Below are 13,286 nucleotides of genomic sequence, written 5' to 3'. Positions count from 1 at the left end.
CCACTGCCCCTCTGACCTGGGCATGGTACTTCTCCCTGCAAACTCATGACTACGGTCGTGTATAACACACCGGCCTGCAGTCCCTGCACTGGGATCACTTATTTCAAATGTATTTTCACTGCTTGCACGCTTCTTATTCTCCCCTACAAGATGCCCTGATGGTAGAGTTGTCACATCGGTGCCTGTCGGCAGAGCTTCTATTGCCAGACCTTTCCTTTTGCAAATCATTTTATCAAGTGACTGGCGGCCCCAGGTACAAACCGCACAGCACAAAATTGATAGGGTAAGCAGGGACTGAGCCAAGGGTCTGGAGCCTGGGCATGAACCGAGCCATGAAAACTTTTGGCAATCAAACTGTGCAACAAACATATCGTAGAAATACGATACAGTCTCTTCAACATGTCTTTAATATATGGAAGCGTTTCACCTTAGTGATTAATATCGTTCTTTAAAATGAATTAAAAAAAAATAATGGTTAGGCTCTCCCCAATAACAATGTCATTTGTGATCTAAGAGGCAAGTCAGTAGCCCTGTATATCCAAAACGCGGCCCATATATTTATTATCTCTGGAGCAGCTTTATCGACTATTAAACTGAACATAAGAAGTGCTTGCAAAGCGCACGTCCTGAACTCAGGTATTTAAACCTGCACTCATGTGTGATAATCAAAAAGGAGGCTCTGTCTTTGCATCCCATCACATAATTTGGTATTGATTCCAGGTTATCTGGTTTTACGTTTTGGAATTCAGCCACCAGATGTATATTTTCGTTCTCTGTGAAGCAGGAGAGTTCTCTCTCCTGTGTTACATAAAAGGTTGCTGTTTTTCCCATTATTCGTGGACCACACACGGAAACCCAACACATGCATTTCAGACCCAACACAGGGCCACCGGACCCCACTACCAAGCTAAGAAATGTTGGCGTTGTTTCACCGTAATGCCAGGGGGAGCAGAAGTGACATCACATACCCTTTGACCTTAATGGCATTCCAGGAAATAACATTGTGTGACCACTAACCCTAATTTTTCCAGGAAGGCATGTGACGTGACCCTAACATTACACTCATACTTTCCTACACTCATTCCTATTCATTCTCACTCATTCACTCACTCACTCACTCACTCACTCTCTCACATTCACTATTAATCTCAGTCATACATATTGACACTCACGCCTAGGTTTACCAACATTTTGCACCATCTTTGTGTCACTTATGTGATGCACACCTGGTGCCAAGAGTTAGGGTGGTATTTACTGTCCAACACAGATCCACATTTTTTATTGGATAGTAGCCCAAAGTAACACAAAAGTGTGCTATGCACTGCTTTGTGTTTTGAGTCAAGTGGGCATTTTATGGGTGGTGCGCAGGCGTTCCCATGCAATCACCCAGTGGTTTTGATGCAAAAACCTATGTACAAACATTGGTAGAGAGAGATTTGTGCCAACATCTTACGACTCCTTGAGGCAGACATAACGAGGAGGAATGTTTTTATTTCTTCTTATTTTTCCGACTTTGTGTGTGTGCTGCATTGTACAGCTGACGTACAAGTGGGAAAGGACCCCTTTCCAGTACAAAACCGATCCTTCAAAGCATGCACAGACCCTTGCACTGTGGCACAATGGAGTGTGTGTTGATGCATGGCTGCCAAAAGTGCATCAACAAACAGGGACAGAAACCATGAACCATACTTAATAGATCTGGTTAATTATTTTTTTTGGTGCAGCGTCGCTTTGGGTCAAAGAATAGAAACTCTGAGCCTCAATCCCACACAATCTTCCTCACTAAGGGGGCCATTAGGATGGCCCGGCGGACTATGTCCGCCCACCATCCTATCAGGAAACTGGACCGCCGCCATAAGGGCGGGGTCCCGTGGGGGCAATTAGGATGCGCCCGCCACAGTTGCGAGCGTATCCTGCATTCCTGTCATTGTGGCGGGCACTCGCCTGCCACAATGCCAGGAAGGCATGTCGCGCACTTCCATGCACAACATGGCAGGCCCCGCGCGGTGCCTGCCACGCTGTGCATGGAACTGCAGGAGGGTAACATAGGCACCACCCAAATGCACCTCCCACCCCTCTGGGGGCTCGCATGGGCCCCCGCAGTCTATTCCCACATGCCTTTCCGTGGCGGGAAAGGCATGTTACCGCACCCATGGTAATATGGTTGGCGGTGTCTAACAGACACCGCCACCATATTAAACCCTTTTCTGCCCGGTGAACTCGTTAACCGAGCTGAAAAGCGGCGGACGGACTTTCCATCCGCCACGGTTCCCCCGCCATAGTAATATGACGGGGGAAAATGGGTGGCGGACGATCCACCCGTGATCCTAATGGGCCCCCAATGTTTCTGACTCTCACCCACTTTTACTCGTACACATACAGACACATGATCACACACATGATCACACATACACACGCTCTCTCACACATAAACACACTCTTACTTGCAAGCACATACACAACATATATTTAAAAACATTTTCAATTACCACATCAGTCAAAGGTCTCAGTCCAGTCAAGTGTGCTCCCTTTTGTATTACAATTAGAACATTCTAGTAAAGTATAAAGAAAGTATAAAGAAAAACTGGCTAAAATTAAGGAATCCAGACCTCTCCTCTGTTCTTGGCTCTGATTTTGTCACTTCTGAGGCCAGAGGTCGCAATGGCAGTACCCGGGGTCGCAGGGGGCAAGCCAGGGGTCGCAGCTGTGACCCCTGGCAACCCATAAATTAAGTCTATGCCTAATATGCATTTATTTGGGGGGGGTCACACACCAAACACCCCCTCCCCATGAAGTTATTACCCTGACCCTCCACCCATGGGGTTATTATTATTATTATTAGGGAGATTTATAGAGCGCCTGGTTTACGCCCAAATGCGTGTCCCCGCGCTATGGTAAGTGGGGTAAGCAGTCCCAGCAGCCATCACAGCCACCTACCTTCCAAATAGGTGAGTCTTAAGTTTCCTTCTGAACATGGTGTTCACATAAGTGTAGATTAGGACAGTCCAGCTGAGGGAAGTTGTGCCTCCTCCAGTATCAGCTGACAGATCCTCTTCTGCCTGCACTCCCTTTTCAAGAGTTTCCGGGTCATGCACTTCTCTTGAGCACTGCTCTCTTTCACATTGTTATAACTGCACAAGAGGGAACCATAGCTCTAACGCTGGCCGGTGGACTGGCAGATGGCACTCAGAGGACAGAGCTAAACATAAAACAGACTGGACGATAGCTGGTGACCTTTGGCCTTTTAACTTGCCCAGGCTACTAGGACCAGTGAATGGATTTATTCACCATTCACTGCAAAATTGCATTGGCAAGAATCAAAATCGCACTTTGCCTCTGCAGTGCTCCCTACCCTCAAAATTGGGGGCTCCTTGCTTAGCAACCTAAGACTTCTGCTTTACCTCGTCGTATGCGAGTACCAGCAGCACAGCAAGCTGTGTCTACCTCTTAGGACCTAAAGAAGCTTCTTGGGGCATAGAAGGGCCTTGCTGCCCCTACCAATGCCTTGTCTATGCTGCTGAGACCTGTAGCGCATGTGCCCAGACCTCTGCTGTGTCCACACTGAGCCATTCCAGTGCTACATGCATTGTGGCAAGAATGTTCAATACCCTCTGGGGTATAGGAACCTGGCCCCTCATTGAACTGTAGTCTGCACCGGGTAATCCATCCTATGGTGGAAGTTGCCAGTTGTACCAACGTTGGTCACCCCAGGCACTATGACTGTGTCTGTTTTGCTAGTGGACCCAGGTGGGCATTACATGGAACCCGCAGGGCTTCAGTCCATTCCGTGGTGCACCCAGTACTTTTTGGCATCACTACCTGTTGAGTGGTGTGTATATTTATAAATGATGGAAGGGCTACCACCAACAGGGGACTTTGGTTTTCATTAAGGATTCGCCACAGCGGGGTTTGTTTCTGAAAAACCCCAGAATCAAAGCCTACTTCCCCCAAATTGCAAGGGTACCACTATGGCGTTCCCATGACCTGGTAGCTGGTGGTGATGAGTTGCAGAAACACAAAAGAGGCTGGGGGAGATTTAAAGACCAGCAGGAGTTGACTCCCCACAAATTACATCGATAGGTCATCCCTAACCAAGGGGCATATTATCAAGAAACGGCATTAAAAGTATCGCCGCTTTAGCGGCAGGAAATTGCCACTAAAGCAGCGATAATGGGCTTGATAATATGCCCTTGTGAATTCCCATAAAAGCCCATGTTCTGGTGTGAACATGGGCTTCTATTGGAATTCTCAAGGGCATATTATCAAGACCTTTATCGCCGCTTTAATGGCAGATTCCTGCCGCTAAAGTGGCGATAATTTTAACGTCGGTGTTGATAATATGCCCCCAAGTCTTCCCTATCCCAAGGCGACGGCCTTCTGGTGAGCGAGCCCTGCCAACTACTGGGTGCCATCGGGGGCTGCCCTGACACATAATCAGTGGACTCCCCATGTCTAAATAGATCAAGGGAACCACTTGTTTTTGTGGTGGGAGCTGCACCAATCTGTAGGGAGGTCTGTTCTGCCAAACCCTAAATGGGGCCTATAGTATTGGAGAACATTCTATAGCATTGATAGGACTTTAGCTGCAAAAATGTTTTAAGTCATAAGATATTCATGAGTCCTCTGGTTGTTTTACTCTGCCCTGAGGACTGGTATCCAGCGCACACCGCAGACAAGTGCCACTTGCAGTGTCTGATGTGTTTAATGTGACCTATTAGTTAGGATGTTATCTGGCACCTAGTTCCGTAAGGAGTGTTTTCTAACACTGCTAAACGTCAGCAGGGTGAATACACCAGGGCCCTGGTTTATCATGCGTGTTGCGCTGTGTGAAAGAGAGAGGGCAGGAATGCACCATACTTACCAATATATGCTCATTGCTGCTCTCTGCTAGTGCTGGGGTACAATCTGCTGTCTATCAAAAATGCAAGCAACTCTGTGCCATGGTGCTAGGAGACCTGCGTTGCAGGCAGGATCATTTTTGTGCTCCGTAAGGGACACCTTCCTGCACAAACACATTGCTTTAAGACTGTTTCCTCTTTCTAAGTGTGCTGCAGAATGCCACGGAGGGTGGTGTTGGGCTCGGTCCCAATCTAAAAGAGGAGAATGTATCTTAGGATTGGTTTTGGGCAGGAAGGTGCCCCATCCTGCACAAGCAATCCTGCATGCAACGGAGGTACCCTTCACCATGGTGCAAGGGTGCCTAGGTTGGTGCTAGGCTGGCAAACCAGCACCAGTGCAGGGGGAAAGAACACAAATGCACCGCATTGTTTAAATACGGTGCATTCCTGCCCTTTAAATTTGGAGTTGGGGAGCACAGCAAGTTCCCTTGCCGCGCTGTCTTATGCCAATATCCCATAAAAAAGCCCTTCAGATTATGCAAAAAACTGTCATAGAATGTGCACTTAGCTCTCTGAGGTGTATTAGAGTGCTGATAAATTATTACTAGTGCAGGTGAGGTCTGTAGAGTGGAGAGTGAATGTTTGCCCCATCCTTGCAGATGTTTCTTCAGATGTCTTCACCAACATTTCTTGGAGTAGGAAGCATAATTTGCTTTTTACCCACAGTTATGTTTCTAGAGAAAAATGAACATTAATTGTGATATTTGAGATATTCATTGACACATTTTTTAAATCTATGTTCTCCCTTTAGGCCAAGTGCGGTTCCCATCTATGAAAATATCCCTCGCGGAACGAACCCCCGCCCGAAGAAGTCATCGGTGTAACCTGGGATCTGTGGAGGAGTGAGCCTCAGCTCTGATATTGGAAACCCTCAAAAGAGCCAGGAACACCAACCTCCTTTGCAGCTGTTCGATGAAAGAGGACTGCATCTGAATAGATCATGCTGTGGCAGCATTATGTTGAAAACTGCCACATATTATCGGATATGTGGCACCGAGCACCCCCTTGTCCCACCCGGAGGGTGCCACAGGGTAGGCTGTTGTTGGGGAACATGAGGTGTCAGAACCTGTGCAGTGTCCAAGGTGAGGCAACCTGTGGGGCTTGAGCACTAGATATGTCACATATCAGGACGCGTAACCTTGTCTACCATCAGTGACCCCAAAGGGGCGTTGGTTGTCCAGGATCTCCGCTATATGACCACAGACACTCATAACACGGAAAAGCTGGTTGCTGAGGTCAACACACAAGCATGCTTCACTCTCAAGTGGGGAACGCGAGAGGGTCTGCCCTCTTGGACTCTGATTGGGCGCTTCACCAACACTCAGGACTGTTGCACCAATGGGAATAGAGAAGGGGGCCACCAGAGCACCACACGTGCCTCAGGACAGACCTAGGGTCCTTCTGTTCAACTCTTAGACTGCCAACCAACTTCTGCCCTTACTACAGAGAGACCCTTCCCAAGAAGGAAAAGGGGCTCTTAAAGATATACCAGCCCCGTTAGGACTTCCACTTGTTCAAGCAGATTTATACTTACTGTAGGACCTTGAGACATTCCCACCTGTCCCCTGGGCCCATTACTCCTAGTCTGTGCTGACTGGTGCCAAGCCCCTAACCAAAGGTTGTACAACATTTCAATGCATGCCTTTTCCACTCAGCTAAGCAGAAATAATGAAAGTGAAATAAATATATATTTTTGGGGAGGGGGACAGCTCTGAATCCCCTGCGCTTTTATAAATAAATTAATCTAATTTTTATTTTTATTGGGGAACCTCCCCAAAATCCCTTTATTAATTACCCTTACCACTCTATGCCCCTCCCCTAAAACCCTCAAAATAAATGTACCACTCAATGCCCCTACCCAACCCTAACCCCTAAAAATACCCTTATCTCCCAGTAGCCACCCAAGGCCCCTACCCACCCCTAAACCATAAAAATACCCTTACCACTCTATACCCCTGCCCAGCCCTAAACAAATCCCTTATAACCCTAATATATAAGTGTTTATATATATATATATATATATATATATATATATATATATATATATATATACATATATATACATATATATATATATATATATATTACATACTGGCGGGCACCAGTAGGTAGTTATAGTTAGGACCAGTTACCATAGGAAAATCTCAACATTCTATCTTCGCTACATTTTCAAAACTTATGGCCAACTCCGGTCTGCTCTTATCTTGAAAGCGGGGGCCAAGAAAAAAGGGGGGTCCCAAAATGTGTTTTCTCCATGCAATTTTCCATAGGAAACTTTAGACACGGCTACATCCCAATCTGCTGAACGGAATTACACCAAATTTGGCAAAAAGGTAGCCCTTGGTTCAGAAAGAGCCCTTTTTGTTAAATGGTGTAAATCCATTCAGTAAATAGTTTTTTAAATATTAATGGAAAAAGAAATATAAATATATCTGGGCGGAGCCTAACAACACATCTCCTCGTAAGATCTGATTGGCTGTCAGTACTTCATCCAAGAAGTGTTGGCAGCCATCTTGGGACCAATATACATGTTAGCACCTCATTAAAAAGCATTGCAGTTAATAGAAGGTGTTAAGAATTTAGTTAGATTATACATCATTTGTTGATGGTACCATACTCATTTTAGGAATTGTGGTGTGTTCTAAGGTGATTTTACCATGTGAAAAAGCCTTCTGCTGGGATATCATGAATTATGTTGAGGAAGAGGTGTGGTGCCGCGGCTAGGGCGACTATCTCCGGAATCTGGTGATCACGGTTCGATCCCCGGCACCGGCGGCAGATTAGCCCAGCACCATGTGACTCTGGGCAATAGCTTGCTTAATCTTCCCGAGGTCCCATCGCCTAGAGACCCTTACGGGTGATTGCGCGCTTTACAAATGTGGATTAATATTATTATTAATATGTTTGAGAGAAGACTATTTTCTCTTGCTTTTTCCACAGAGGTTTGGAAGGTGATCTATAAGCTAAAATGAAGTCTGACATTCTCAGTAAAACATGTACATCCAACAAGGGCAGAGACTGTCAGTTGATTCCTTTGTGTTCTGCTGCAGCTTCCCAGAGTGTTCTAAAGAACAGCTAGAGCGCTAACAGTCCTACTTATGACAAACGTATTGCACACCTGAAGCCATCTTTGATTGGAATAAAGTGGTAACTCTTAAAATGTTTAATTTAAAAAGGAACAAAACAAGGGGGTTCATTTTGCCATAGAAAGTATGATTAGTGCTGCAGAAAGAAAAATTAGGGCACATTTTGAGTGACTTCTCAAATCCTCTTCTGTTTCATTAAAAAATACTGACATGCAGACTAAAACATGCACTTTCAATACCAGCAGCAGACGTCTCTGGTGAGCAGTAGCTTTACTACAGTGATTTAATGAGCAACTAGAGTGCTAACATTCAGAATTTGTGGCAAATGTGTGACACATCTGAATGCCTTCTTGCTGGAACCAAAGTAAAAAACTGAAAGTATTTCCTACTGAGTAGACTGCAGTAAATGAAGAAATTAGGAAACTTCATAACAAATAAGTCTCCCAAGATGGCCTCCAGAGACAAAAGAGCCCAAATGTAGCACAAATATCATCCAGATGTAGCCCACGTATAGCTCACTGAAAGAATGTCCCAGAGTGTTCTTAAGAACAACTAGAGCTCTTACTGTCTTACTTATAACAAAAGTATGGCACACCTGAAGCCATCTTGATTGGAATAAACTGGTAACACTTAAAACATTTACTTAAAAAAGGAACAAAACGAGGGGATTCATTTTGCCATAGAAATTATGATTAGTGCTGAAGAAAGAAAAATTAGGGCACATTTTGAGTGACTTCTCAAATCCTCTTATATTTCATTAAAAAAATTCTGACATGCAGACTGAAACATGCGCTTTTAATACTAGCAGCAGACTTCCGTGGTGAGCAGTAGCTTTACTACATTGATCTAATAAGCAACTAGAGTGGTAACATTCAGAATTTATGGCAAATGTGTGACATATCAGAATACCTTCTTGATGGAATCAAAGTAAAAAACTGAAAGCATGTCCTACTGAAGAGACTGCAGTAAATGAGGAAATTAGGAAACTTCAAAACAAATAAATCTCCCAAGATGGCCACCCGAGACAAAAGAGCCCAAGTGTAGCACACATATCACCCAGATGTAGCCCACACGTAGCCCAATGACAGAAGTGTGCAAAACACTTTTTATTTTTTGTGTTTTTGCAGTTTTATATAGTGCAGACTTGTCAGGTATTGGAGTGCTTTACATGAGCATTGGTTACATCACACAAGAACAAATTCATTTTGGTTGTAGACATGGGAGATCTAGGGGCAGATTTACAATTACTGGCGCATCCCTGCATATCAGCAGGGATGCACCAGTAATTGTGCGCCGCAGCTCCACCACCCATGATGCGGCGCATTTACAATGCGGCGCACCATGGGGCACAAACGGCACAGATGCGTGACCGATCTGTGCCGTAAAGGTGGCGCATTGCTGAAGTTGCGTCGCAAGCGCGACGCAGCTCCAGCAATGCTCTGGGGGGCCCTATTCTTCCAATGCTACGACAAGCCTTACGCCTGCTTCAAGCAGGCGCAGGGTTTTGACGCAGCATTGGCCTAAAAGAGACCGAGTGGAATCTTGTAGATTTCACTCACCCACTTTTAGGATGCGTTCCTGCGCCGGAACCCCCCCCCCCCCGCGCAGGAACGCCTATATGTGGCGCAGGGCTTTACAACGTGACGCATCTCCCAGATGCGTCACGTTGTAAGTACCCCACACCATGGCGCAGGATTTGCGCCACTGCTGCGTCACGAAAGTGATGCAACGGCGGCGTAAATGAGGCGCAAGGTGCTTGTAAACCTGCAGAAACTCCAACCTGGTTCCCCAGCTGCAAAGTCTGCAGCTCTGGAAGTAACACCACATCCTCTCCCCCTAAGTGCAACATTTAATCAAGTGGTCAACTGGTAAAAAAAAATAAAGATAACAAATAATTTAAAAGTGCTTTGTCGCTATTTGAAAACTCAGAAAATAAGTCCTCATTTTAGTTTTTTAGAGCACTAACCATAATTGTGATGCAAATAAGACCCTCTCATATATGTCATTTCTAAAGGAAATGCTCTAGGTATTACAGTTTTGATTACATCAAGATGCCCTCAGACATTCCACACTTTTGTAATAAATATAGAATGTTAGCAATCTAGTTGTTCATTAGGATACTGTTGAGAGGCAGAGGCAAGGGCATGGACTCTGAAAATTGAAGGCAGGTAGGAGGGTGCGGAGGCAACAATTTGACCACACTGGGCAGGCAGGAAGGGCAGTGGCAGCAAAACAGACTATGGAGGGCAGTGGAAAGGGGGCAGGGGCAACAAACCAACATTACAGGACTGGCAAGAGAGGCTGTGGCAATATAATAGATCATTGTGGGCAAAAGGAAGAGGCAGTGATAGTACAACCATACATGCCAACAGACCTGATTCAGCCAGGAAACGTCCAATGTTTTTAAGCCCAAATAGGCTTTATTTGTTCTGCCTCCTGTCTACAATCTCCTCTTTTTCAATGTAAGTCAAAGGAGAAAATCAATACCCCAGTTTTTTTCAAAATCTCCCTTTTACCAAGTTCAAAATGTTAGCAAGTATGGTACATTGGATCATGGAAGGCAGGAGGAATTGGAGTAGGGACATGGACTCGGATAACAGAGGACAGGAGGGACATGGAGAGGTGCATCAAACTGACCCTACAGGGCAGGCATCAGGGTTTGCAGCAGCACAATACACCACATAGGGCATGCGGGACGGGAGTGCTGCACAACAATCCATAGAAAGCAATAGGGAGTGGACAGGACCATGCACATGGACAAGAGAGAACAGAGGGGAAAGAGGTAATGGTAGCTAGCTGACCATAATGGACAGACAGGAGAGAAATCTGCAGCATAACGGACCATAAGGGGCAGGAGGGACGGATCAGGGGCATTAAAATGGAACAGACAAGCCAGGAGGGAGGGAATAGGGGTCTGCACATGGAAACAGAGGGCTGGGGGCAAGCGGGCAGGGCAGGAGCAGCAAGATGACCATGGAAGTCAGGCAGGATGGGTACTAGAAACAAGACACACCATGGAGAGCAACTGTGAGACTATAATGGCATACACACAGATCATGGAGGGGAGGTGGGGGGGTCAGGGGCAGCTACCGGACCTCACAGGGAAGGTGGGAGGGGCCATGGCAGCACAGAAGACCATGCATGGCAAGCGGGAGGGTTAGTGGCAGCACAATGGCTATGACAGGCAAGAAGGAGGGTGCCGGGGTATGCACAAAGGACCATGGAGGATAGAAGGGAGGGTCAGGACCTGGGCACAGACAAGAGATTTCAGGGGAAGGGGCCTTACAACAGACCACGCGGGGTAGGTAGGAGGAGCAGTTGCAGCACCGCAGACCAGTGTGGGCAGAAGGGTGTGGCAGTAAAATGGACCATGCTAGGTAGGTGGGAGCAGAGTGGCAGCTCAACAGAACACTCAGAGTAGACAGGAGTGGCAGGTCCATGGAACATGGTGGGCAAAAAGGATGGAGCGGGGGCATGCACACAAACATCAGAGGGAAGGGGGAAGGAGAATAGGGGCAGCAAGCTAAGCACAGAGGCTAAGTAGGCGGTCAATGATGGGGCATAGAATTGGGCAATGGAGGGCAGGAGGAGTGGACAGGTACATCAGGCTCTCAGATGGTTCAGCAAGATAGGCCGCGGCAGCGCCAGCAGGCTCTCGGAAGGTTCAGCAAGGTAGGCCGCGGCAGCGCCAGCAGGCTCTCAGATGGTTCAGCAAGATAGGCCGCGGCAGCGCCAGCAGGCTCTCGGAAGGTTCAGCAAGGTAGGCCGCGGCAGCGCCAGCAGGCTCTCAGAAGGTCATCGGGTTACGGGCGAGTTCGTCTGGTGTCGGCCGTGACAGCGTCAGCAGGGCTTCCAGTCCAGGATACAACTGAAGTCTTAATCCAGGGTTGCCCCAGATATAGGTCTGGAGGTCTTTGAAGTCCGGACCCTCGCGCCTGGGGGTCAGAGGGGCCGGGATGATGGTGTCCAGACACCCAGCAGGGGGGTGGAGCCAGCGCCCAGGGAGGCCGGGGGGTGATCGATACCAGGCGTCCGGGGACGGCTGGAGGCCCATCGAAACTCCCCTTCCTCCGGGATCTGTCGAGTGGCTACTCGACCACCTGGGTGGATCTTGGTGCCTCGATGTCTGGGCTGCGCTGGGGCCTGGGCTGGGGCCGAGGCCACGTGGTTGTGACGTGGCGGGTCCAAGATGGAGTCGGGCACGGCCTCGTGCTGAGGTCGTGATGGGCCTACGCTGGGGTCAGGCCTGCGCTGGTGGACCGGGATGGTAGCCGGCCCTGTGGGGTTGGGGCGTGCAGGATCGGGCCGAAGGGGCCGCCCGAGGTCTGGTGGAGGGCGGATATCGTCCTGGGCCCGCCATGCGGGAGGGGTAGGACCACGCCATGAGGCCGGGTCCAACAGGAATGTGGTGTGTGGAATGTGTGTGGAATGTGGTGTGGAATGTGTGTGGAATGTGGTGTGTGGAATGTGGTGTGTGGAATGTGGTGTGTGGAATGTGTGTGGAATGTGGTGTGGAATGTGTGTGGAATCTGGTGTGTGGAATGTGTGTGGAATCTGGTGTGTGGAAGTTGTGTTGAATGTGGTGTGTGGAATGTGTGTGGAATGTGGTGTGTGGAATGTGGTGTGTGGAATGTGGTGTGTGGAATGTGTGTGGAATGTGTGTGGAATGTGGTGTGGAATGTGTGTGGAATGTGGTGTGTGGAATGTGTGTGGAATGTGGTGTGTGGAATGTGTGTGGAATGTGGTGTGTGGAATGTGGTGTGTGGAATGTGGTGTGTGGAATGTGGTGTGTGGAATGTGTGTGTGTGGTGTGTGGAATGTGTGTGGAATGTGGTGTGTGTGGTGTGTGGAATGTGTGTGGAATGTGGTGTGTGGAATGTGTGGAATGTGTGTGGAATGTGGTGTGTGGAATGTGTGTGGAATGTGGAATGTGGTGTGTGGAATGTGAGTGGAATCTGGAATGTGGTGTGTGGAATGTGTGTGGAATGTGGTGTATGGAATGTGTGTGGAATGTGGTGTGTGGAATGTGATGTGTGGAATGTGTGTGGAATGTGGTGTGTGGAATGTGTGTGGAATGTGTGTGGAATGTGGTGTGTGAAATGTGTGTGTAATGTTGTGCGTGGAATGTGGTGTGTGTGGAATGTGGTGTGTGGAATGTGGTGTGTGGAATGTGGTGTGTGTGGAATGTGTGTGTGGAATGTGTGTGGAATGTGGTGTGTGGAATGTGTGTGGAATGTGGTGTGTGGTGTGTGGTGTGTGGAATGTGTGTGGAATGTGTGTGGAATGTGGTGTGTGGAATGTG

At 47.6% G+C, this 13,286-nt stretch overlaps 1 protein-coding gene across 1 annotated transcript in view; it reads left to right on the top strand.

Annotated features, from left to right (window-relative positions):
* Positions 1-6,914, top strand: part of LOC144819200 (uncharacterized) — a 115,974-nt gene extending 109,060 nt beyond the window's left edge. The window contains exon 5 of the mRNA XM_078677175.1: positions 5,650-6,914. Coding sequence (XP_078533301.1) covers positions 5,650-5,722 — 73 coding nt within the window. The 3' untranslated portion in view covers positions 5,723-6,914. The remainder of the gene's footprint in view (positions 1-5,649) is intronic.
* Positions 6,915-13,286: the final 6,372 nt, after the last annotated feature.

The sequence above is a fragment of the Lissotriton helveticus genome, chromosome 2_1, assembly GCF_964261635.1.
Source record: "Lissotriton helveticus chromosome 2_1, aLisHel1.1, whole genome shotgun sequence".
Classification (NCBI taxonomy): Eukaryota; Metazoa; Chordata; class Amphibia; order Caudata; family Salamandridae; genus Lissotriton; species Lissotriton helveticus.
Note: the sequence above shows the minus strand (reverse complement) of the source record. Positions and strands in the feature narration are given on the sequence as shown.